The sequence below is a fragment of the Dendropsophus ebraccatus genome, chromosome 9, assembly GCF_027789765.1.
Source record: "Dendropsophus ebraccatus isolate aDenEbr1 chromosome 9, aDenEbr1.pat, whole genome shotgun sequence".
Lineage (NCBI taxonomy): Eukaryota > Metazoa > Chordata > Amphibia > Anura > Hylidae > Dendropsophus > Dendropsophus ebraccatus.
In genome coordinates this window covers 34,847,204-34,875,181 of record NC_091462.1, presented here as the reverse complement: position 1 = coordinate 34,875,181, position 27,978 = coordinate 34,847,204, and the positions used below count along the sequence as shown (strand labels likewise).

At 41.9% G+C, this 27,978-nt stretch overlaps 1 protein-coding gene across 3 annotated transcripts in view; it reads left to right on the top strand.

The window, feature by feature from the left end:
- OLA1 (Obg like ATPase 1) overlaps positions 1–27,978 on the top strand; it is a 161,254-nt gene that overhangs the window by 84,420 nt on the left and 48,856 nt on the right. For all 3 annotated transcript variants that reach the window (XM_069985149.1, XM_069985147.1, XM_069985150.1), the window contains 2 exons: positions 13,731–13,811; positions 19,046–19,143. In XM_069985149.1, the coding sequence (XP_069841250.1) occupies positions 13,731–13,811; positions 19,046–19,143 (179 nt within the window). The remainder of the gene's footprint in view (positions 1–13,730; positions 13,812–19,045; positions 19,144–27,978) is intronic.

Sequence of the window (27,978 nt, the reverse complement as noted above, 5' to 3'; positions counted from 1 at the left end):
CCATTTTACTGGTAAAATCCCAGTATTAGTGAAGTGCATGCACTGGTTGGCTGTCTGGTATCTCCTCTCTACAGTACAGTGTGATACTACATTTCCTGTACTGCTGTGTGTGTCTAGTATCTCCTCTCGACAGTATAGTGTGATACTACATGTCCTGTGCTGCTGTGTGTCTAGAATCTCCTCTCTACAGTATAGTGTGATACTACATGTCCTGTACTGCTGTGTGTGTCTGGTATCTACTCTTTACAGTATAGTGTGATACTACATGTCCTGTGCTGTTCTTTACCTGGGCCAGGATGAGTTGCACCTTCGGGAATTTTTCTGGCTCCCTGTGTGACCTTTACAGGTCCTAAAAATGCTCCAGTCCTCTAGATAGAAAGTAGTTTACAGTCTCCAGTAGCTCCTTCTAACTGTTATATCTAAGGACTTGCTGTATCCATATTAGTTAGCTCCTTATTTTTCTTTTAAATTTTCATTTTTTGTTATTTTAGAGGATTTTGAACCAATTTCCATTGAGTTTTGGTCTCAACATACAATGGTCGTCCTGGAACCAATTAATATCACATGTTGAGGGACCACTATACAAGGTCCCCTGTGTCTCCATCCTGATACTGGACTGGGTGGAAAGCCCTCTTATTTTCACCCACTGCTACCTGATCAACTCTGTCTGTGATTGGACGCCTTCCAGCTGCTCTCTGGTGCCCGTCCTTGTCAGGGACCCTGTAGAACTCGGGAGTTCCTCCTGTGGAAGCGAGCAGCTCAGCCTTATTCCCCTTCCCTGCTTCCGGAGGACTGAGTGTGAGTGAGGCTGTGGTACTTTCCTACTCTGGTGTTCATGTAGCCTAGATCCTGTGTGCACAGATCTAACCCAAGTGATGAGTGCCTCAATTACCCAGGCCCCCATCCGGCCATCCCCTGCTGCTGCCACACAAATGTCACAACCATCTTGCCTACACGTGGCAAAGTGTATGAGGTCTACTTAAAGGGGTTTTCCAGCGCTACAAAAACATGGATACTTTCCCCCTACTGTTGTCTCCAGTTTGGGTGGGGTTTTGAAACTCAGTTCCATTGAAGTAAATGGAGCTTAATTGCAAACCGCACCTGACCTGGAGACAACAGTAGGGGGAAAAGTGGCCATGTTTTTGTAGCGCGGGATAACCCCTTTAACTCTGACTCCTGAACTAACCCCTCCATCGATAGCTGCTCCAGGCAGGTTTTCAGCCACCTGGGGAGTTGTGTGTGGAGGGAGAGTTAACGCATTAACCCTTTCTTTGCTGATAGTGTTTTTTTTTTTTATTGATACAGAACCCCCTTACCTACCTTATTCTTGGGTTTTGAAACAAATCGTCTGCCTTTCAGTTACTTCTTTTGTGAAAAGTTTCTTTGATATGCGAATGATTTGGATTACAAGCACATTCCTGGAATGAAGTATGTTTGTAATCCAAGGTTTTACTGTAATAAATAAATATATATAAATATATATAATATTTATTGTAACAAAGCAGATATATTCAGGCCTGCACACATTTTTATTCCAATGGCAAGCTGAAATACACAAGAAGTTCATTATTCTTTGTGTTTTAACATGATCGCTGGTCAAAGGCCACTTGTACTTAAAGTCATTAGAGAGAAGATGCTTCCTCTGCTTCCAACCTCAGGTCACGGTGATGAGCTAATGAAAGAGCTTCCAGCAGTCCTCCCTCAATGTAATGTTCAGATCACTTTTTAAGGTTATCTTGTTGATGCCTCTGATTATTCAATGTCAACTAGGTGAATATTTATAGCAAGTGACATTTAATAGGCTGTGAATTGTTTTTTCGATATATCAAGATGCCCTCTTTTTTTTTTTTGTTGTGACAGAGAACATTTTAGTAAATTTTTGTGTCCTTGGATTTCTGTTTTTGATATGTGACAAGTAAATAAATCAGGGTTGCTTTCTATAAAGCCCCCACTGTCTGAATGTGACCCCTTTGTGTGAGTGGTGAGAACCCTGTTCAAGACTTTCACTGCTCTGCACTAGATCCGTGAGTGTAGTACGGACCTGCCAGAAGCTCCATAGGCTGCATAGTAAGTGCATTACCTTGCAGCCTATGGAGCTTCAGGCAGGTCCGTACTAAATTCGCTTTAGGATGGAGGTTACCTCCACAGTCCTGTCCCCTGATGCAAGCCCCAGCCTGAAGTGGATCTGCCATGATTTGGAAGGTGAGGGAGACTTCCTGGCTCAGAGTACAGGGCTGTAGACTCCTCTATGCAGACCATGCCCCTCCCCCTCCCACCCAGTACAGGGAGCTCTTAAACCAAAGCAATGCTCTTAAACCTAGTTAAAATTTTGAAAAACTGTGAGCTCTTCTTGCACAATGCTCTCAATCCAAGTTACCCTTAATCCAAGGTACCAGTGTATATGTTTTTGACCAGATTTTTTCCTTCTGCAGGTTCCATTTCTAATTTTCAGTTGTCTGTAAACTAGTTGCTGGGGCATAGCCTCTAGGACAGCTAAAACTTCGGCAGCCCAGTCATGATTGCACCTGCTCTAGGACATCTTTCATACACTGCACACACACATAGAAGAGGGGAACCTGCACTCCTGTATCTCTTTATAGTACACCCTCAGAAGCAAGATTGAGGACATTATAAAGCAGTACTGAGCAGTGTAAGATGGGATTCAAAGACAGAAGTGTCTTGATCTTTAAGTTTCTCTGCAGTTTGATTGCTTCTGTCTCTCCAGCCATACCCCTTCTCCACATCTTCCCCTCCCCCCATAGACTTGTATGGGAGACATGTAACTGATCCCTCAGTGAGCTGTTTTGCCTCTCAGGAAATATCTGAGCATTTTTCCAAGTGAATAAGAAGTTTAAGAGGAAGAGAGAGCCTGATTATAGGAGAACATTTTTCTCTGTTAAGATATATTACAAAGTTTCCATATCCACTTGTAATATTGATTCATGTAAAGTTTGTTGAAGTGGCTGTGACCATTAACACTTTTTCTTTCTTCTTGCTGCTTCTTCTGTTCTGCTTTGTGCATTGTCCCTATTAGTGTCTATGCTGTAGAAATCAATATTCCCATTCCACGCTTCTTTCACTAAGTTCCCCTGTAATGCGTCTATATTCTTGTTTAAAAACATAGTGGAAGCTGTGACAATACACAGCCGCAGGTGCCCTACAGGGGACACGGTGACAGCTCCTTTGTCTGACTAGTACTCTTCTGCATACACGCTGCGGTGGAAATCGCAGCTTGTCATCGAGAAAATGTTGTGGTTCTTTTACTCTTGCAGAAAGGCAGAGCATCTTAAGAAGGTGTATATAATATGTTAAGTAGATTGTGTATAAATGTATTGTGAGCTGAGACCAACCACACATCAGAAGGAAGAACAGGGCCAGGGTGTATATGAAATTCTCTTCCAAACCTGTAATATGGCCTTATACAAAGCATCACGTAAAAACATAAAAGGTTAGAAAAAAGCCGCACAGACTATGTAGTCCGTCCTAGATTACTTAAATAATTTTATTTATTTTTAACTGTCTTTATCCTCGGAAGGCATTACCTTTCCTTGCTTCCTGGAGCTCCATATGAGCCCCCTTTTACAATTCTGTGTCAGCTTAGCCCATGACTGTTTTCCGGGCCTTTTGTCCTGCTCATGCCCTTTAACCCTCTTCTTGCAAAGGTTCCTGTCTTGCATACATGAAAGCGATTGCCAAAGCAAAGCTTTATCAACTGATAGGTGTCTGTGGTTGATGGCCAGGATTGGGGAAAACTCGGTTTGTCCTGTCCCTGTCAGCTAAAAGCCACCTGTTCCGACCATAGTCATTTTGCAGACCACAAAACCACTGATTCCCTGGCATGGAGAGTCCGCGGAGTGGTATCTGCAGGCACTTCCTATGCTCACAACAGAACAGGGATAGGGAACCTTTAGCTCTCCATGGAAACAGAAGATTGTCGGCAGAAAAAGACCACTGGGTCCATCTATTCTGCCCTCTTAGTATTTTCCTTCTTATTATCTTAGGATAGATAGAGGCAGGTTTACATTCTGTTATTGTAGATTTACCAACCACATCTGCTGGAAGTTTGTTTCAAGAATCTACTACTCTTTCAGTAAAGTAATATTTTCTCACGTGGCTTCTGATCTTTCCCCCAGATAACCTCTCACTGTGTCCTCTTGTTCTTGAGCTCAGTTTTTTTTTTTTTTTTTTTACTAAAAACACTTCTCTCCTGAACCTTATTTAGTCGTTTTACTTAAAGGTTTCAATCATGTCCCTTTCCCTTCTTTCCTCCAGACTATTCAGATTCAAATCCTCAAGTCTTTCCTGATATGGTTTATGCCTCACACCCTCCACCATTTTTGTAGCCCGTCTTTTGACCCGTTCTATTTTATCAATATCCTTTTTTAGATGAGGTCTCCAGAAACGGACACAGTATTCCAGATGTGGCCTCACCAGAGCTCTATACAGCGGGATCACAATCTCCCTCTTCCTACTTGTTATACCTCTAGCTATACACCCCAGCACACGATTTGTTTTCCCCACTGCCTGGTTGCACTGGTGACTTATTTTAAGGCTCTCAGAAATCACTACCCCTAAATCCTTCTCTTCTGAAGTCTTTTCCAACACAGCACTGCCAAAGTGATACTCTGATAGAGGATTCCTCCTCCCCAAGTGCATTATTTTACATTTGGAAACATTGAACTTCAATTTCCATATTACTGACACCTCCAGGAATATCTACCCTATTGCACACTTTTGTGTCATCAGCAAACAGATGTGGTGTGGTGCGATCTGGCTGCGGGGGGTACGGGGATCGAGCTGCGGGGGGTACGGGGATGGGGCGGGCGAGATGCGGACTGCAGGCGGCGGGGATGCTGGCTGCGGGGCGGTGGGCAGCAGGGGGTTAAAGCACATACTGGCAGTGAGATGTCAATCTCGCTGCGAGTTTGTGCTATCATAGGGATGAATGGGACCGGATCCGCAGCAGATTTCGCTGCGAATTTGCAGCGTAAAAATCTGCTGCTGATCCGGTATGTGTGAAGGCACCCTTAGGGTTTTTTTTCCCCAGCTGTGTGTACTTAAAACTTAAAGGGAACCTATTATCACTTTCATCCAGCCTGAACCATGAGTCATTTGCGGCGGTCCCCTAAGGCTTGCTCTCTCCCTATACCCAAACAGGGTGAAATCTATCAGTCAAGCTGCCTCAATGATTTATGGTTCAAGTGGAAGGAAAGTGGTGACAGGTTTCCTTTAACTAGTGCATAATGAGAAGATCTGCAATTTTCTAATACACTTATTAAATCAGTGCCAAATAGTGTAGCAGTCAGTGCATGAAAACACTTGTTTATATTCAAGACTAAACACACCCACCCCGGTCATGTCATGATCTGGTGCAGGTATGGAGCTAATCTAATGAGCCAGTAGCCAAGCGCTATTTGTCGGCCGCATAGTATTTTTGGAGTAGCTTGCCCAATATTAGAAACCTTTCCCCCCCCCCCCCCCCCATCTCATGGCCATTAATAATAATAATAATAATAATAATAATAATAATAATAATAATTTTTATTTATATAGCGCCAACAGATTCTGCAGCACTTTACAATTCTGGGGTACATACATAGACAAAAAATAGACATTACAGAGAGATACATATAATTATCCATACATGAGGAGTGAGGTCCCTGCTCGCATTGCACCTTCCTGCCCTGGTTTTTAACTGATATAATGTATTCCCCATATGCATATTCTTATACCTATTAACTAGTGGGTGCCCTATCTACGGCCTATGGAACTGATGATCTGGTGGTGGTGGTAGATAGTAAGTTGCCACAGCAAAGCCAATGCAATAATTTTTTTTTTGGACGTCTATACTGGGTCATAGGCCTAAAATCATATTATTCTTAAACTATGTTCATATAGCACATAGACAGGGGGAGTCCCCTGTCACTTACCGATCGGGACCCCCACAGTGTGACTGCGGGGGTCCCGATTGGTAAAACGGACTGCCGGAGGTCTCCTTCCTACAGGCAGGCTCAATGAGCAGATCGCCGATAACACTGATCAATGCTATGCCTATGGCATAGCAATGATCAGTGTAAAAATCAAACTAATGTATGTACAAGTCCCCCAAAGGGACTTCAAATGTGTAAAAAAAAAAAAAAAAGTTAAAAACACTAACACACTACCCCAAAACCCCTCCCCCAATAAAAGTTGAAATCACCCCCCTTTTCCATTATATAAATAAAACATAAAAATAGATAAACATATAATATACCATAGCGTGCGTAATTGTCCAATCTATTAAAATATAACAAGCGTCATTGCGAACGGTAAACGGCGTAGACGAAAAGAGGGAAAAAAGTGTGCGGATTACTGATTTTATGTTACATTATATATATATATATATATATATATATATATATATATATATATATATATATATATATATAAAAATTTATAAAAAGTGATCAAAACGTCCGATCTTCACAAATATGGTATTAATAAAAACTAGAGATCATGGCGGAAAAAATGACACCCCATACAGTCCCGTAGGTGAAAAAATAAAACCATTATAAGCATCACAATAGGCCCATTTTATTTATAATTAATTGCCAAAAAAAAGGATTTCATAAAAAAAAAAAAATATAACATTAGAGAATCTGTGTAAGGGTACAAACACACATGGTTTATACGCTGCGTATTTACTGCTGCGATACGCAGCAGATTAGATCTAAATAACTGAACACAGTATCAAATCTGTTGTGTATCTGCTGTGTGTGTTTGTACCCTAAACCTGCATATGGTTGTGTTCGGACTGACCTATAGAATAATTGTATAATGTCGCTTTTACCATATAGTGCATTAAGTAGACACAGGAACCCCCCCAAATGTTACCATATTGCATTCTTTTTTACGATTTCACCAATTTATATCTTCATAAATAATATATTTGGAATTCCATCATACATGTTATGGTAAAATGAATGACGCCATTACAGAGTACAACTATTCCTGTAAAAAACAAGCACTTACATGGCCTGTAGATAGAAAACTGAGAGTGCTAGAGCTCTTAAAAGGGGAAGAGGAAAAAACGAAAACACTAAGATCAAAATTTGCGCGGTCCACTGGGTCATTTTGGGCCTGGTCCTCAAAGGGTTAACTTAGTTGCTTTATTGATATTTGGAGAAAGGGGTCTTTTACATATCTGTCCCCTGTATATCGTCAGTGACCTGGAAATTGAGTTTTTAAACCAAAACTCTTATTGTTGCTGACAGCTACACTACTACGTGGCCTGTAAATCAATGCATAATAGGCACCTTTCATCGATGGTTTAAAGGACTAAGAAATTGTATTTTAGCAGAGAAAAATCCTTCCTATGGTATCTGTTTCCTCCCTCTTGTTACCCCCATTGTCTTTTTTTGCAAAATAAAACATTTTGTATGCAAATGCAAATAAAGCAGTTCCTTCATGCACATTTATTAACACTGCCTCTTATATGTAGAACTCGGACTGTCGGCTCAGTAGGCTAGTCAGTTCAATCTGGCCATTCAGGAGCTCAATGTATCATAATTCAGTATGATGCTTTAAGTCAGCACACGGACCATGTTTCATGGACTAAACACAGCCATGGACATGTGGCCTAAAACTACTGTTTAACTACAAAATTGTGCAGCCATAAAAGGGGTTATCTAGGCTTAGAATAACATGGCCTCTTTCTTCCAAAAACAGCACCACTCTTGTCCTCAGTTTGGGTGTGGGTGTTGCAGCTCGGTTCCCTAGAACTGAATGGAGCTGAATTGTAATATCACACACAACCTAAAGACCGTGGCGGTGCTGCTTTTGCAAGAAAGTAGCTTTGAAATCCTGGATAACCCCTTTTAAATGGGCTACAAAAACATGGCCACTTACTGCACCACTCTTGTCTCCAGTTTGGGTGCAGGTTCTGAAGCTCAGTTCCATTGAAGTAAATGGAGCTTGAAGGGGTTAACCAGTGCTGCAAAAACATGGCCACTTTCTCCCCTCTCTTGTCTCCAGATTGGGTGGGGTTTGGAACTCAGCTTCATTGAAGTAAATGGAGCTTAATTACAAACCACACCTGAACTGGACACAAGAGAGGGGGAAAAGTGGCCATGTTTTTGTAGCGCTGGATAACCCCTTTAATGAATTGACCCTGTGACCGCACCGTTTTATCAGTAACACAAATAATTAAAAAACTGTTCCATACAGTATGTCTGGATGGCTTTCAGTCACATTGAGGATCCAACAGGGGACCATCTGTATCCTTACACTGGGTTTACATGTTGACCACAATCCATGGGGTAAAGCATGTTTTTTTCATACTTGACACCATTTACAGTATGCCTTGTGCGGTTTTAACACACTACCACACCACTTCTGCAACATGGGAGCATGTGGGGAGATTTATCAAACATGGTATAAAGTGAAACTGGCTCAGTTGCCCCTAGCAACCAATCAATTCCACCTTTCATTCCTCACAGACTCTTTGGAAAATGGAAGGTGGAATCTGATTGGTTGCTAGGGGCAACTGAGCCAGTTTCACTTTTCACCACGGCCGTTTGGCACAGGACTACAAGTTTAAAAGTTGTTTTTTTAGGACAATAACTGCATCACCTGCCAAACAGACCACAGGACAGATTTTGGATTAAAAGCAGCTATCTGAAGATACAAGTGGTTTCGGGGGGGGGGGGGGGGGGGGGGGGGGGGGGGGGGGGGGGGGGGGGGGGGGGGCAGATGTGGGTACAGAGACTCTTTAACTTTTATCACCTCGCTTTACCAGCACTTGAAGCCACAACAGTTAGCGATAAACCACGTTAATATGCCTCCACCACAATAAATTCGGGCACCCTTATCCTGTTTTATGCCATTTTTTAAAATTGATTGCAGCTTTGCTTTTCTAGACGGTTTATTTCCATTCATGTGACTTTTTTCTTTTTATTCCTTTTTTTTTCTCCTTATGTGAAGTCTTGTTGCATGTCTGTACATAAGCTGCTCCTGGCCACTCATCGCAGTAACCAGCTGGGCCATTTCACCTGCTGAAGCTATTAAAGAGGACTCTCTCCATAGATTAATCCCCTGCGACATTAGTTTTTTTTTCCCCTTCCTAGCACTGACAACCAGAGTAGGCATTCAGAGTTTGCAGGTGGCCAGTATGACGCACATAATTGCCTACAATTTTAGGCAATGAATAAAAATGGTCTACATTACTTGTCAAAGGTTGTATATGCAGTGCCAAGGGAGATCTATGGGAAGCCTTTTAGGGTTTAAAGAACATTTAATAGCAAGGCTGCACAGTGCTTTTTTAATCATAATGCATTTGTAATATAGCACTTTGATCTTCTCCTTGTAGGAAACGGCGTTACATTAGCCACTTTTAAACATTTTTGTGAGTGAAAATTTGCAATGGCGAGAGTAAAAAGTGATTATTCTTTTAGGTAGAACGTGTTGGATTTCATTAAAAAAGTTTTAGCAATCCCCCTTACTTGTTAAAATCTGTGGGGAGCCCCTGTTCCTGGGGTGTAGCAAATTAGCTATGCTATTGGAACTTTTTCTTTTTTTTTTTTTTTACCCACATCTTTCCTTTTATGAAGTGACAGAAAAAGGCAAATTCGTTAGTAGAAATACTGAGTATTTACATACAGCTCTAAGGGATGTTGGTTGCATATATATATATATATATATATATATATATATATATATATATATATATATATATATATATTTTTTTTTTTTTTTTTTTTTTTTTTTTTTTTTTTTTTTTTCCAAAGTCTTTCGGTAAATCATTCACTTGAGAATGTTGAATTTATTTGAATTTGAGTCATTGGTTTATTATTATTAGGACGTTTAGATTGTGATTTATCCTTAAACAAAAGCTCACCTCCGCTCTTAAAATATGCTTTTTTTTTTTTTTCGTTCTTAAGGGGGAAAGCTTGACCCCTCGGAGCAGACTCCTTGATTAACACCTGCTTGTACCGAGGACCTAACCACATGCGGCTTTGAGATATACAACGACAAAACTGATCAGGAAAGGCTCGAAGGGATCACTTTGTGTCACTTGCTGTTTGCAGTTTCCATTTCACAGACGATTAATCTTTTTGTGAAGAAAGGCCACTGAAACAAAGCGCATTGGGCTTTTCCTGCAGTTACTACTCCTGAATGCACACTAGCCTTCCAGCTAGAAAGCCTTTAGGTTTCCTGCCGGGAGAGATGTTCCGAGCCTGAATGCAGCTGGTTAGGGGTCAGCAGAGCAAACCTCTTGCCATTGTGTAATGGAGGCATTGGCACAGCTCAGTTTTTACAGGCGGGGTGGCAGAAGGGGACAGGCAAACAATTTTATGGCAAAAACTGAAAAAAAAAAAAGGAGAGGTGGGCCAGCTTATAAAAAGGGATGCTTGGCACAGCAGCTATCATTTCAGAGCGCTCCCCTTGCCAACAATCATCTCTGTATCGGTTGCTTTGGCTTTTGATTGAAGGTCTCTCTGCATTGTCCACGTCCTCTTTGCAGCCTGTGTTAATAAGTGTTTGTTTATTGCTTTGAGGCATGCCACCTCTCCATTGCAGCAGTTCTGGATTTTGTGTTACATTGCCCACCTCATTGTGCGTTTAACCTGTCCGCATGGCTCAAAAATTCTTCTGCTACAGATTTATATTCAGTACAAGCAAAAAATTCAAATTCACCAAAGCCTTTTTTGTTAATGGTTCACATTTTTTTTTAGTACATTTAGTTTATTATTGATCTCTTCACAGTCTACCTATTGCTTTACAGATTGTAACCCCCCCCCCCCCCCCCCCCCCCCCCCCCCCAAAAAAAAAAAATAAAAATCCGGTTCTTTGGTCATACATATTCTTCTCCTGACAGTTCCCTTCCAACCTTCTCATACACATGGACATTTGGCAAAGACAAATATTCACATTTTTTCTGTGGGTCAAGAAGGGTTAAGCCACGGCCAGGCTGCTCTGGTATCGCCTTATTCCTCCCAGAACAATGGGGCTGGGCAATAAAGATCCAACACACTCTGACCCTTGTGACCCTTCCTAGACATCATGTGTCAATAGAGCGGTGGGAGGCTGCTATACACTTTCGACAGACAGCTGAAGTTATGCTGGTTATTTCTACTCTAAGGTGCCAGAAAGGGGTGGCCAGGACTTTTATATGCATAGAACACCCTCATACACGTGTTTTCAGTGGGTATAAAGACTAAGCTGCTGCCAGGTTCTGGTAATGTCTTATCTGGTTTTAGAACAAAACACTGAGCCTGTTGAATTCAAGCACTCCTGAGTCTTTTTTCCTCCAACACCCATTATGAATACATTTAGTATATACATCAAGAGATCCAGAGCATGCACCAAATGGGTGATAGTTAGAGATGAGCGAACCTGGAGCATGCTAGAGTCCATCCGAACCTGAACTTTGTGCATTTGATTAGCGGTGGCTGCTGAAGTTGGATAAAGCCCTAAGGCTATATGGAAAACATGGATATAGTCATTGGCTGTATCCATGTTTTCCAGACAACCTTAGAGCTTTATCCAAGTTCAGCAGCCGCCACTAATCAAATGCTGATCGTTCGGGTTCGGATGGACTCTAACCCGGTTCGTTCATCTCTAGTGATAGTCTAAAAGTGGGTCTGGCTAACCATCTGATCTATATGGGGCCTCGCTACTCCCCCTTTACAGATTAGCATGTTGGTTTTCCACTGGCTATCCCTCTTGCAAACCTCATTAGAGCAGTCCTTCAGCAAGTGAAAGAAAAAAAGTGGTGGATTCCTATTGGTGCCAAACCCTCATTCCCAGAGAAATGGCTCACGGCTTCTGAAGTCAAGTCACACTTTATTGGTATGCTACGCGTTTCGAGGGTGAAAATTCCCTCTTCATCAGGCATCAGTTCTACATTGCACCGATTACCCATCTGGGGTTGGAAGGTGGCTGGCAGCAACCCTGCTATATATAACTACATGCACACATTAGAGTCGTGCCTAACTGTGTATGACCCCTCCAGGTGAGCGTGCATGAGCACAGTTTTCATCTATATGGTATTGTTTTATTGACCTGCACATGCAGCGCCGTTGTATCCTTCTTTTCTATTGGCATATCTCATTAGAGGAGTCGCAGGGGGATTATTGGCGAAATGGGACAAAATCGCCCACATGTATTAGACCCAGCAATCAGACAATCCAAAGGACAAGCAATGGCCGAGCATGGGTTTTTGAAAATCCTTGTTACTTGGTTGCACATTGCTTTTTGTGATGCTTGGCCAATGAACGATAGGAGTTAGGGGCCTCACAATCACCGAGTTGTGTAATATACTGTGTAATATACTGGTCTAGGAGATCAGCACTCATATGACGCACATGTTGGGTAAGGAACACATCTTTTACCCCCCTATCTCCATGTTGAACACAAAACACATCAAATATCAGTTGAGCCAAGCATTCATGTGGCCGCAAAAAATGAACGTATATAGCCATCTTCAAAAAATAGTTTAAAGGTAAAGAAAAATGTGACCTGCTGATATCCTCCTATAGCAGACGTGGTGTCGAGGATGAGGGTTTCCTACCTTCATCCTCTGCGCCCTTTCTATGGTATTATCAGTTTAATCCGTATGCTAATTAGGCATTTTGGTGCACTGGGGGTGGGGCTACCGCCCTGGTATGCAAATCTGCTGCCAGCTCTTTCTAATGAATATCAGCAGAACAGGCCAGCCGGGGCAGAACTGTGCACTAGGGGCATTAGTCGATATACCATACATGTGTGATATACAGGTGTAGGCTTAAAGTGACGCTGTACCCAAAAAACGTCCCCCTCCCCCCAACCACTTGTTGCATCAGATAGCTGCTTTTAATCTAAGATCTGTCCTGGGGTCCGTTCGGCAGGTGATGCAGTTATTGTCCTAAAAAACAACTTTTAAACTTGCAGCCCTATGCCAAATGGCAGTGGCCTAGAGTGTCTGTGCATTAGGCTGGCACAACCTCTCTGTCCCTCCTCCCTGCCTTCCTCATCATTAGGAATGTTCCAGACAGATATTCTCCTATTCGTCAGCTGTGAGAACAAGGCTCATGGGCTGGAACGTTAAGGCACCTGTGCATTGTTCAGACGGGAGAAAATATTCTAGGGGCATGCCTAATGATGAAGAGGGTGGGGAGGAGGGATGGTGCAAAGTTAGGGCATGGGTACTCTAGGCCACAGCCGTATGGCACCGGGCTGCAAGTTTAAAAGTTGTTTTTTAGGACAATAACTGCATCACCTGCCGAACGGACCCCAGGACAGATCTTAGATTAAAGCAGCTATCTGAAGGTACAAGTGGTTTTGGGGGGGGGGGGGGGGGGGGGAAACATATTGTGGGTACAGAGTCGCTTTAAAAAAGTTTCTATACATTGACATAATCCCCCTCCTTTCTATTATCATTAACTTTATCTCAGACATCTTGAACTTTTATAAAGTTTGGTCAATTTGCGATATGATTAGTTTTTTTTCCGTCTCTATATACCATGAGGCTTTGGGTTTTGTGGTCCTATCAATTAAATCTAACTGTTCTCTCTTCTGAACGATGATGGATCTGAAAAGTTAGCAGTTTTTTGTTCTGCATTAGATACATAGTTTCTTTGGGTACTTTGGATATTTTGCTATACAATATTTTGTGAGCCAAATGATTGTGCCAGTGGTGTCACGCTGAGATTTTCAGCTTGTCATTCATTTTAATGATTTTGTTTTTCTGTTTCTCTGTTAATTTTCCTTAGGACATAATGTGCAAAGTGAAATCCTGGGTGATAGATGAAAAGAATCATGTCCGCTATTACCATGACTGGAATGACAAGGAGGTAATGTATCTGTTTTTAGTGTTTCCCTAATGTTTACTATTGTAAGAGATGCTCATTTGTTCCTTGACCACGCAGGCGATAACTTTCATAGTGTGCCTGCGCCTTTTCTGGACTCTCTTAAAGGAGCGCTAAACCTAGAAATAAGTGATTAAATGTAATTTTCTCCTCGCTGTTTGTCAGCATGCAGGGGCTTCTCCGTCTTGTAACTATTCTGCAGGGAACACAAGGGTTAATCTCCTGCTGATCTTTCATTATTTAGGAAATGGTTGATGGGTTGGAGTTTAACTGAAGGACAGAGGCTGAAAGGGAAGGTGTAATCAGAAAATAGCCTATTGTTTAAAGGCGTACTCCAAGGAGAAAATGTTTTTAGGTTAACTAGTGTCAGACAGTTATACAGATTTGTTCTATTAAAAATAATGAAGCCCTTCAGTACTTATCAGCTGCTGTATGTCCTGGAGAAAGTTGTGAATATTTTCCTGTCTGACACAGTGCTCTGTGCTGCCACCTCTGTCTATGTCAGGGATTTTTCAGAGCAGGAGAGGTTTTCCATGGGGATTTGCTCCTGCTCTGGAAAATTCATCATACAGCAGAGATCACTGTTTCAGACTGGAAATAACATCACTTCCTGCAGGACAAACAGCAGCTGATAAGTACTGGAAGACTGAAGGTTTTTTTATAACCCCCTTCCTGACCAAAGCAACATGATCTATAGTTTTTATTGGTATCATATTGGTGTAAATGGAAATTTTTGATTGCTTTTTATAAAAAAAAATTCTGATACATAATTAAAAAAAAAACAGCAATCCTGTTGTTTTTTTCCCCCATCCTTTCGTCTACACTGTTCACCTTGTGGAAACAATTTTGTTATATTAGATCAGAGAATTCTGCATGCTGCTATACCAAATATGTTTATTTTTAAAGTTTTCTTTACATATTTTTAGGGATGTTTTTTTTTATATTTTCAAAAACTAATTTTTTTTTTTTTTTTACCACTTTAATAGTTCCCTTAGCATACTTAATCGTTAGATTGCATATACTGATCAATGCTATGCCATTGCATAGCATTGATCAGTATTATCCGCGATCTTCTCATAAAGTCTGCCTGAGGGCAGACTCTATGAGAAGATCGCCAATCCGACAAGACAGAAGTATTACACTGTAAGACACTGTGGGGTCCTAATTAGAGATGAGCGAACCGGGTTCGGGTTCAAGTCGATCCAAACTCGAACGTTCAGTATTTGATTAGCTGGGGCTGCTGAACTTGGATAAAGCTCTAAGGTTGTCTGGAAAACATGGATACATCCAATGACTATATCCATGTTTTCCACATAGCCTTAGGGCTTTATCCAACTTCAGCAGCCACCACTAATCAAATGGCGAAAGTTCAGGTTCGGATGGACTCGAGCATGCTCGAGGTTCGCTCATCTCTAGTCCTGATCAGTCAGTGACAGGTACTGCTCCAGTCACTGATCCCTCAACTGCTGTGCTTGCGGTGTCGAGGAGGTTAATGGCAAGCAACTGCCTGATCACTGCTGCCTTTCATTATGCCCAGGTACTGGCACATTGATGTGTGTGGGGCTGCTCACACTGATGCAGCCCCACACACATTAAAACCCGCATCTGCCCTGGGCTGGGGTGTGCAACATAATGGCACTGATCCCAGCTCTGCACTCTATTGCTTACGACTGCAGCAGCCGAAAGCAATAGCGCACAGATCTCATTGATCTATGCAGTCCAACTATATTGCATAGATCTCAATGAGAGATCAGAGCAGTCATACTAGAAGTCCCCCAGGGGGAATAACCCTAACCCCAGGGAGGCTTCTAGTATGTGTGTAAAGTAAAAAAAAAAAAATTTAATTAATACAAAATCCCCTCCCCTAATAAAAGTAAGAATCACCCCCTTAATCGCCTGAGCCATTAAATTATCACATTCCCGAGCTCGCTCGGTAAACGGCGTAAGCGTAAAAAAAATTCCAAAGTGCAAAATTGTAATTTTTGATCGCATCAAATCTCAAAAAAATTGTAATAAAAAATTTGCATCAAGGTACTGATAGAACACATCATGGCACAAAAAAATGACACCTCACACAGCCCCATAGACCAAAGGATAAAACGCTATAAGCCTGGTAATAGAGCGATTTTAAGGAACATACATTTTTTTAAAGGGTTTTAATTTTTTAAAAGTCATCAAATAAAATAAAAGTTATACAAGTTACATATCGTAATCATAACAACTTGAGGAACATGTATAAGTCAGTTTTACCCTAGGGCGAACTACTTAAAACCCCCCCACCCCCCCAAATAGAAAAAAATATTTTTTTTTCCCCCTATTTTACCACACACATAATTTTTAAAGGGGGTTTCACAGCATATTTTAGGCAAAATTTACGTCTGCCATTGCAAAGTACAATTAGTGGCGCAAAAAATAAGGGCTCATCTGGGTCTCTAGGTGGAAAAGTGCACGCGCTATGGCCTTATATACAAGTGCAAAAATGACTGTGTCCCCTAAGGGTTAAGTGATTTACCTGTCTGTGTAAAAGGACCCTAAGATGCATTTTGAGGCTGAAAATGACTACTATAAGGGTAATTATATTTAACATTGTTGCTCTAGTGCAGGATTTTTTTTTTATTATTGGATGTCACCACATCATACATATTCATTGATACACATTACCATCCGATTAGAATATGGAATCACTGCTTGCTTGGTGCTAAAAAGTATTGTGGTTACATTGCCGTCTGTCACCGAGACAGTGTCGCCTATACAGACTGGAAGGGTTACGTAAATATTATATCAGTCATTATTAATGCTACTGGAAGCCTTTATAACCCCTGGAAACCCAGTCAGCATTGCTGCACATATTCTTCCGCCAGGACAGCTATATTCAGTGATTTGCCTTCCTGATTTATATGGGCGTTTATTGCCGTTGTTGAATATTTCTACGTTTTGTAGTAATATAAAAAAACTTGTATCAAGAGGTTGCATTAAGACTTGTACAAGCATCATAAACATTAATACACATGCAACTTCTTTCAATCGTACAGTGTGACCTCTGGATACAAGAAGTGTTGAGAACATCATGCAAAGTTCAGGGTGGCAGTCAGTCTTAAAGGAGAAGTCTGGCAAAATTTTTTATTAAAGTATTGTATTGCCCCCCCCCCCAAAGTTATACAAATCACCAATATACACGTATTCCAGGAAATGCACATAAAGTGCTTTTTCCCTGCACTTACTACTGCATCAAGGCTTCACTTCCTGGATAAAATGGTGATGTCACTTCCTGGATAAAATGGTGATGTCATGACCCGACTCCCAGAGCTGTGCTGGCTGTGGCTGCTGGAGAGGATGATTACTGAGGGACACAGGGCACTGGAGGGACACTGAGCATCCCTCTGCCATCACCCTCTCCAGCAGCCACAGCCCGCACAGCTCTGGGAGGCAGGTCTATTGCATTCTTAGGGTACTATTACACGGAACGATAAGCGGCCGAATTGGCCCAAATCGGCCGATTATCGCTCCATGTAACAAATACAACGATCAGCAGATGACAACGATCATCGGCTGATCGTTGATATAGGTTTGGACCTATTTTCGTCGGGCGCCGACCACGCACCGCTACGTGTAATAGCGGTGCGCAGCCGGCGACTGACGATAGACATTACCTATCCACGTTCCAGGGCTGCTGCTGCGGTCTTCTTCTCCCCGGGTCCTGCGCGCTCTAGCTTCAGAGCGGCCTGTCAGCTGACAGACCGCCAGGTCAATCACAGGCCGCCGTGGTCCCGACCTGTGATTGGCTGAGCGGCCTGTCAGCTGACAGGCCGCTCTGAAGCTAGAGCGCGCAGGACCCGTGGAGAGGTGGACCGCAGCAGCAGCCCTGGAACGTGGATAGGTAATGTATATAGGTAAGCAAGGGCTGCAAGGACATCGGTAACGATGTCCCTGCAGCCCTTGTTTAACGATTATCGGGCCGTGTAATAGGTCCAGTAAGCGAGCGACGATCTAGCAAATCGCTGCTCGTTTACAGGTATTATCGGGCCCCCATCGGCCAGTGTAATACCACCCTTATGCTGCCTAGTAGAAAGTGATTCTGTCAGCTGCAATTCACATTTCAAACGGCTGACACTATTAGATAGTTTTGAGGGCAAGGAGACGCATGATACCTTACATATATCTGTCTGTGCTTTTAGAATGGAAATACATTCTTTCATTCTCTTGTGCAAAGTGTCGGAAGCTGGAATGCATTATCACTCCCTTCCCATTCCTGGCCCTGCTTCTAATTCAGCTTCCAGCTGACTGTCAATCACAGATTTAGGAATGGGAGGGGGTTCGAGGAGGCATTTTAGCCTGCAGCTGCAACTTTTAAGTACTTATCAGCTGCTGTATGTCCTGCAGGAAGTGGTGTATTCTTTCCAGTCTGACACAGTGCTCTCTGCTGCCACTTCTGTCCATTAGAGGAACTGTCCAAAGCTGTAGAGGTTTTCTATGGGGATTTGCTAATGTTCTGGACAGTTCCTGACATGGACAGGGGTAACAGCAGAGAGCACTGTGTCAGACTGGGAACAATACGTTACTTCCTGTAGGGCATGCAGCAGCTGACAAGGCTCAATATTTATTAATAGAAGTAATTTACAAATTTGTATATATTTCTGACACTAGTTGATTTGAAAACATTGTGGTTTTTTTCTGCCGGAGTAACCTTTTAAGAAAATGTGTCTTTGACACTTTGCACTAAAGAATAAAAGCATTTTTGTATGTTACAGAAGCACAGATGGATATATGAGCTACAAAAAAGATCATTCTCTCACACAGTCAAAAAAGCTAGAAACCCCCCCAAAATTAATGAATATGCAAATGCATGGGAAAATAAACACATTGGCAGTTTTTCCTGGTGTTTTTTTTTTTTTGGAGGCCAGACTGCCCTGAGGCAGTGAAACAAGTGTTGGGTAGGATATTGGGGCTCTATTGGTTATATCAGAACTTTGGTATGATTCTTCACCAACATTACTCCTCTCCTATTCCATTCCCCAGCTGCTATTAGTATTATTATATTTCTCTAGGACCTTTTATCCTATTTCTTTATCGAGTTGTATATCCTGTATTGTAGCTCATAAACCTCTTCAGCATCTATATACAGTATCAGATATAGTTTTTCTGATGTTACATTGTTCGTTCTTTTTTCATATCTATGTATCTGTCTATTTATAAAATTCTCCTTCCTATCATTCTTCTAGATTGAAGTGCTAAATAAATACTTGTTCCTGACCTCCAAGCCGATGATCTATCTAGTCAACCTCTCGGAAAAAGACTACATCCGCAAGAAAAACAAGTGGTGAGTTGTCAGCGTCCCGTATTATTCTGTCAGACAAGTGTGTAAAACACACGGACATGGTTTCACAAGCGTGACACCACCAGGTAACAGAGGAAATACCTGCCTATTAGTCTGTCTCTCCCAGAAACAGATTGAACTAATACAAGTAGTTTTCACTGCTTTGTCTGGTTCTGTTCTTGGGGGGGATATTAAACGGTGACAGTGATGGAAGTGCCTTGTGGTCGCTGTTTTAAATGCTGCCGTTCACCACTTATAGAGGCATGCTCAGTAGGATCAGAGGACGCGACATAAATGCTGCTTTTAGGAAATACTTCAGAGGAAGGACTGCGATTAAGTAGATTTCATATAGGACCTCCCTGGGAAACGCTTGATGCTGCATTGATCGTGAGTCAGAGTGAAGGGGAATACAAACTACATGTATGTATGTATGTATGTGTGTATTTTTTTTTTATATTTTTATCTTATCCAGCCAAAATAGAACAATAGATCTGCTTTTGCAGTGTTGGATCATATACGGTCACATATGTATCTGTAGCAATAGGAATAATGTCTGTCTTCTTTGGTAATTGGTCATACACAGTGGAGTCACATTATTACAATCAGCAGCTAATAATATCCAGAGTAAGGCTGCATTCACATGTCTCGAAAAATTGTCCATGGTCGCGAACCTACGACCACGCATAATTTTAGGAACCATTCAAATAAATGCAGCCGTTCACACGATCCGTGACGTAATCTCCAACGCAAAAAAAATAGGACATGTCCTAGTGTGGATTGCAGCACGGATCCCTTAATGTGCAGCCCCCGTGCCGCCCTGCAGCAGAGATGACAGGAGCGCAGAAGACAATTACTCACCTACTCCCCCCGTGCCGGTGAACATGTGAGCCAGCCAGCACTGGAGAAGTAGATGAGTAGTTGTCTTCTGCGCTACTGTCGTCTCTGGTCCGGGGCGGCTGCACTGCTATTAGGGCATCTGTGCCACGATCCTCCTCCGTTCATCGTGTCGTGGATCGCGGCACAGATCTGGATTGTGTGAATGAGGCCTAACCTGCTGCGTGCAGCTCTGACAGCAGCTAGACGGGCTGGGAGTAACTCAGTAAGGTTCTGGTAGGGTGTCACAGGTATCTGGAGCCATGCTGACTGCATTGCATCACACAGCTGCTGCAGAGTGTATAAGGGAGGATCCATAGAGTGATCACAACAAGATCTTAATTAGGTTAAGTCTGAGGAGTTAGGCATCCAGGGTGGTACCTGGACATGTTGGACATTTCTAGCCACGTGACACGTCTCGTTGTCTGGCAAAAGATCCCATCTTCCCCAGGGAAGACAATCAGCATGTATAGGTGTATGTGTGATATACAAGGATGGATTTATATAAAAATTGGGTGAGATTTTCTTTGACATGAATGCGCAGCCCAGAGAACACCATGAAAACATTTCGCAGACCATAATGCTGCCACCACTAGCTTGTGGTAAGCAATGGCTACAGGGTTTCTGTTTGTCCCCTAACATGCCAACATCCATGTGACACATCAGAATTCAATTCTGATTCTGCCTGACGCGACTTCGGGCCCTATTCCACCCGACGATTATCGTTCAGATTATCGTTAAATCGTTCGAATCTAAACGATAATCGTTCGGTTGAAATGCAGTTAATGATTACTGACCGAACGAGAAATCGTTGATCGCTTTATAAGACCTGGACCTATTTTTATCGTTGCTCGTTCGCAAAACGTTTGCATTGAATAAGACGTCGTTCGGTCGTTCACAGCAGATACGAACGCAATAGAGAAGAAATAGCGAAGAAAGAATGATCGCAAATACGATCATAAGTAACGATTATCGTTCCATGGAAATGAGTGAACGTTTAAGGTCTTTCGCAATAGTGGTCATTTGAGATCGTTAATCGTTAACGATTATGCGAACGATAATCGTCCGGTGGAATAGGGCCCTTAGTTACTGCTTTGGAGTGTTATATATAGTAGTGGTCACTGAACTGCTCAAACATATCTGGTAGCCACCTCGCTCATTTTGGTAGTTAGCTGCTGGTCCACCCTATTGCACTTTTGTGGATGTTCACACCAAGCACATGAAGCTTATTCTCAATAGTGCTATTTTTCCTCTTATAATACACTTTGACCATGGCAGCCCAAAAACAGTTTACACACTGATAAATCCCCTCTTTCACCCATGACATCAGCTAAGGAATATGTCTGCAGACAGCCTGTCACATACCTTTATATACCCAGTATATTCAGTGACAGTCAGCAGAACTGTGAATGCAGCTCTGGACTATTTTACCAGCTCGGACTCAGAAACTACAGTATTATTAAAGCAAAATATTGCATTAGTTTTTCTTGTCAGTTATGTGTGTGTCAAAATTGTATTCTATGAGCATTTACATTAAACATCTTAATCAATGGAGTGAAGTTTACAGGCTGTCAGAGACGGATCTGACAGCTCTGTAGGTGGTTATTCCTTCCAGTTATTCAGATTTTACCACTATCTTAGGGAGTTGATATTTATAAAGATTCTGGTATGCATTTGTATAGACTCTTTTATGAGGTTATCCAAAGTTAGGCACACAACGTATATATTTTCAATTAATCTCTGCCGTTGTTGCAGATTGTAACACCGGCCGTGATTAATTGAAAATATATAGTACATTGCACTGAAGTCTATGAAATCCCGGTCGGAGTGTATATAGAATGTATGGGATTCTTTGTGGCAGATTGAAAAACTGACGTGTCAGTTTTATGCGGCCACACGAGACTGACAGAGCAGACAATGTAAAGAGCGGCTCCATCTGCACTTTACATTGTCAGCTATGGTGATTTGGAATGCGGGCACACCCAAATGTGCCCGCATTTCAAATCAAAAGAAATTAAGTTCATAAGTTCACTGGTACTGGAGTATCTTCGAGGATGAACTTCACTGACGCCTGTGACGGCCGTGTCATAGAACGGACAGTGTCTTACGTTGTGTGAACTCAGGCTTAGAAAAACATGGCCACATTCTTCCAGAGAAGAAACCACTCATGTCTCCAATTTGGGTGCAGGTTTTGCAACTCAGTTCTATCGACAAGTGTGGTGCTGTCTGTGGAAGAAAGTGGCCATGTTTTTGTAACGTTGGATAACCCCTTTAATAGTGAACTTAAAGGGGTTGTCCCACAAAAACATACTTAAGTGGATTAACTACCTAATTATGGGGGGGGGGGGGGACCTTCCATATCTGGGTATCATGACACGATCTATCTTGTACTATGAACACCACGCTAGGGTGGGGGGCCCAGGCTTGGTAAACAGCCCGGGGCTAAGGTAAAGTCAATCCACCCCTGCATCAAGCTTATTTTATGGAAATATAAAGTCGCCAGATTCAAAGAGATATAACTTTATTTTGCATTGCTGTAACCATATGAAAGATTGTTGTTTTTTCCATTATTAATAATTTTTAGCATCATTTTGGCATGTTTTTTTTCCCAGTTGGGGAGGGGAGTATGTGGAAAGTGATTTTACAGTTTTTTTGTTTTTATTATACCTTTGCTTACTGTGTGGATAAAACATGTTTGTTTTGTTATTATACAGGATTTTATAATTGTGACAGTGTTGTATAATAATACATTTATTTGTATAGCGTCAACAGATTCCGCAGCGCTTTTTTTTCTATGCATACAGTACAGAGGTATATAATACACAGTTAAATAATTAGAATAAATAAAAATAACATAAAAATACAAAGTATAAAAGAAACCTGCTCTTTGTGTGTGCCCCTTCCTCAATGTTTCCAATTTTTTTTTATAGGACAAAATATTTATTTTTTATCATGTTTTTCTTAGTAAAAACTGTTTTGAACTTTAAAGAAATTTATGGGGCAAATCATTTTTTTGGTCCCAGTCGATAACAAAATGCAATTGTTTGATCACTCAGTATAGCAAAGCCTGTTAATAATAAACTTAAGGCAGGCTATAATACTGACATGACCTAATACAGCCCCAAGGGGGCATTTGGTAGGTTGTGGGCTGCCATGGTCACCGTTTGGCACCCTGTGATCAGTTTCGCAGGGTAAACATGGGATGACAGATAGAGCCCCCTTTATATGCGTGACCACAGTTGCTATCAGTGTACGTTACAGATGTCACACACTACCTGTGCATTATTCTTGTGCCTGGGCTTTTTTTGCAATATAACTTTACCTTGCATGGTAAGAAGTTAGCCCACACCATGATATACAGTCACACAGCGGTATGGGAAGGGGTTACAGAGGGTGTTCTCACGCTTAAAGGGTTAAATCAGCGCAGCTTTTATGTAGTCGTTTGGCTACAAATGTCAAATTCTCTGCAGCAAATAAAACTGTATGTTTGTAGCCAAAAGTGTAATTATCTGTGCAGACAGGCCAGCAGGCCTAATGATTTCTATTGAATCCATTCATTCCTGTTAGATCTTATTGGCACTGCAGCGCTCAAGATGAAAAGGAAAATGTCCATTGCTAGTTATGCGAGTGTGTGTAAATACAGGTTATTTGAAATGTGTATTTTACATACGCACATAAAAGGTTTATTGTGATAGTAAAGTGCCAAAGATCTGGAGTCGAGGAGCTGGGTCACTATTGGGATAGCCTGAAATTCTTGTACTGTCAGCTCATACACAGGTCACGGACAGCATGGACTGGCAGCCGTTCATCTATACTTGTGCTCACCTCTGTGAATTCCTATGTTACCTTCAAGCACATCATTTCACTTTCTAACTATGCAGAATTTTGCATGACCAGTAGACCTCATAAAGGGCTTCCAGTCTGAAGGTTGTGATCCACAACAAATGTTTTCAATCTAATAAATAGAGCAGGTTTTTTTTGGCATATGGCAGGTATCCGGTGGTCTGACACCTACAGCCGAGTGTTTACGGTATACCCTTTTGATATGCCATAAATTTTTCTAGCGGGTAAACCTATGGATTCCAACTGTAGGCTGTACACTACTGTTGTACTTCACAGAGGCACACGTGCATTTGCTGTCTGTATTCCTGTCTGTAAGGCTGCATTGGGGTGGGCTTGGTGACATTTAGGCGAGTTGACATTACCTTCCATGATTCACTATATTTTGTGCCAGAAAACGGACAAACATCATAGCAGAGTATGGAGCGTAAAAGATGCACTAAATGTTTTAGGAGCACTTCTATCTTACCGCAACACATCTATGCATTACGTGTCACGTATGAAATGGCCGCTCTTGGTATATTTTCCCCATAGGGATTACTAGACCTATAAAAGATCTAGGGTTCCAGTAATGATTACTTGTTAACAAGTATAGAAAGAAAACATAATAGTCTCCAGCTGTTTGTGGAGCTGCTATACTTCCTGGGTTGTCTGTTTCCATTCAAAGAATTCAATATCTGATGCAAATATATCGACAAGTGGCTTCAATATAGTTTAATAAACCTTCAGAGAACTATGACGGCGGGTACTTCCATGGCGGGTGTCTAAGAGCTATTAAACATTTAAAGTTTTTTTTCATTCTAGTGCCCTTTTAACTTCAGCACTTAAAGAGGATGTGAAATCAGAAAATTACATATTGTTTAAAGGAAATCTGTCACTAGGATTATGCTGCCTTAAATTAGGGCAGCATAAACAAGTGATAGAAATAGTGAACAGATCGGTGTATTACATGATTCTGTTCAGCCGTTCTCCTGATATGCAGGAGAATAGGATTTTTGCCCCGCCCTCTAGCTGCTGATTCAGTTGACGCTCAGCCAGCTGCTGCTGGTGGGCGATGTTTTCAACTTTTTAATTGAATAGCTGGTGGGCGGAGTTTTCTGCTTCTCATGAATATCCAGGACTACTGGGCTCATGCAGGTAATGGAGAAGACTGCTTATTGTCCATGTTATTCAGGAAGATATCTCCAAATCAGCTGCACAGAACAATGTAAGTGATACATCATTGTGTTCAGCTTCTCTGACATTCTCTTTAAATCCAGTTTTCAGTTTTAATGTTTTCTTTTCATTTTAACATTTTTGTGATTCTTTTTCTTTTTTACAATTCATAATTTAGGGTACAAACACACACTGCATATACGATATGCAGCAGATTAGATCTAAATAACTGAACACCGTATCAAATCTGCTGCGTACCTGCTGTGTGTGTTTGTACCCATAAAGTTATCCTAAAATCTTGTGTTTTTCACTGTGGGTGAGGCCCACTACAAGTCTGACACTTCCTGTTCTTTAAGGATCTCTTTCTCTTCTCCCTCTGGCAATATAGGGGGAGATATATCAAACATGGTGCAAAGTGAAACTGGCTCAGTTGCCCCTAACAACCAATCAGATTCCACCTTTCATTTTACAAAGAGTCTGTGAGGAATGAAAGGTGGAATCTGATTGGTTGCTAGGGGCAACTGAGCCAGATTCACTTTACACCATGTTTGATAAATCTCCCCATAGTCTTTTCTTTCTCTACTGCATTGTATACTATAGTTGACAAGGTATAGCCACCGTATACACACTCCGAAACCAAGCAGGACAGAAGGCTATCTCTGTTGGCTGCTCTGCAGTGAACAGGAGATCGTTATATAGAGGCCTGACTGTGGGAAGAGTTGACTGAGGATGTGTGTCCACTAGCATTTAGCTAAGTAGGTGGACATGCACAGTACTACACACTCTAAACACTAGGTGGTGCCATAGTATGTAAGTAGTTTTTCACTGGTTTCTATTTTGAATGTGGAAAACATTTTAGATTTTTTTATGATTTATCCAATGAAAATTACATATGATATTAATGGTGGAACAAACCCTTTAATAGATATATTCTATTATCTGTACCTATATTGAGGCCAATCCCCAGCTAAATATAAGAGTTGTCCTGAACCCCCTCTGTGTGTTTCCATTGCTGTGTAATTCAAGTTATATGCACATGGTTTCAATTCTCTTCAGGGGAAAAAAAATTAACGTACAATATCAAAGAGTATGAGCGCTCTAAACAGAAAAGTAAACATTTAGCAATAGAGAGCCAAAACAATAATGAATATCACATGGCCCCCTTCAATAAATTATTAGGGAAGACTATGTGATAAGTTGTACAGCTTAAATAGACCCAGGTAATACTGGAAAGTTATTCCATGGAAGCAAATTGAAACCGGGTGGATAGTTCTTTGCTACCACAGCAAGCTTGGCTGTATACTAAAGTGGCTGTGTAAATTGGAATACCCCTCTATTGGGCGCCAGCCGCTGGAGTGACGCCGCTCCCGGGTGGTGATAGGACCACTGACAGTCTATTGTAATCATTACATATTACAATATGAAGATGGAAAAATACATCACTACAAGAAAAAAATTCAAGTTGTATCTTGTAGTTTTTGCCAACTGCAAAATTGTCAAAAGTGTTTACTTCTAGTCTATAGGAATAAAAATGTGGAACTAAGTCAAAGCTAAATATTCCGCAGGGCTACTGTCACATGACTACCTGCTACTCCCAGTAGATCCTCCACCCCTTGATCCCTCATTACACTGCAGACTTCTCACCTTCTATCACTGGAGAGCCTGTAGACTACACTTCATCCATAACAGTATGCGTATAGATTGTATCCTAAAAGCAGTTTTCTTTCAAAATTTGGCAAATTGAAAACCCTTTAAAATAACTTAGACTTTTTATGGTCTTCCCGCTTCACCCAATAAGAGGCCTATTCCACGGAGCGATAATCGGCCGATTATTGCACGGTGGAATAGAGAAAACGATCAGCCGATGATCGTGTCATCGGCTGATCGTTTATTTAGGCCCAAACCTAAAATCATCGGTCACCCACCGCGCATCGATTCGTGGAATATTGGTGGGTGGCGGGCGACCGACTATTTGAGAAGCAGCATACATTACCTACCACGGCTTCTCCTACGCTCTGTCTTCCTCCCCTGGTCCTGTGGCGCAGCATCAGCTTCGGTGCGGCCTGACTGAGCTGTCAGGCTGCTCAGCCAATCACTGGCTGGGACCACCGCGGCCAGTGATTGGCTGAGCGGTCTGACAGCTCAGTCAGGCCGCTTCTGAGTTGATACTGCGCTGCGAGACTCTGGGAGGAAGACGGAGCGTAGGAGAAGCCCTACTAGGTAATGTATGCTGCAAGGGCTGCTAGGACATCGGTAATGATGTCCCTGCAGCCCTCGCTAAACGATCATCGGGCCGTGGAATAGACCCAGTAAACTAGCGCCGAGAACAAAGGAGGAGATGCGCAACAGACTGTCCCTGCCATGATCTTGTTCATAGACCAAGATCAGCCGACATTGTGCATGTCAGCTGTTCGTTGCCGTTCAACATGCGCTCCCCTATCCCTATGGAAAACGTATGCATGGTTGGCCAAGATCAGTGTGTAGGTGTAACTGTCAGCTAAACGGAAAGGCTCCGTTCACATGGAATAAAACTGGCGTAATTCCCCCTGCGGAATCCCACCAGCCTCCGTGTAACAATGACAGTCTATAAGAAGCTCGCACGCCTCCTCTCTCCGTACTGGAGAATGAACATGTCCATTTTTTAGCACGGAGAGAGGAGGCGCGCATGCCTCCCATAGACTGTCGTCATTCCACCAGTTTTACTCTGTGTGAACGGAGCTAAAGTGTTAAATGCAAGACCAGCAAAAATAAGTAGAAAAATACATCACGTGCTTCTGTGAACAAGCCCCTATTGCTATGTGTTTTGCAGGCTGCTGTTCACACACACCAGATTTGTTGCAGAGTTTTAGATCTCTATTTCACAGCAGAAGAAACAGCAGCAGAAACAGCACTATTCAGGTTTATTTTGCAGAAATTATTGCAACAAATCACGTGTGAACAATACCCTAAAGGTGTCACACCTGTTGTATG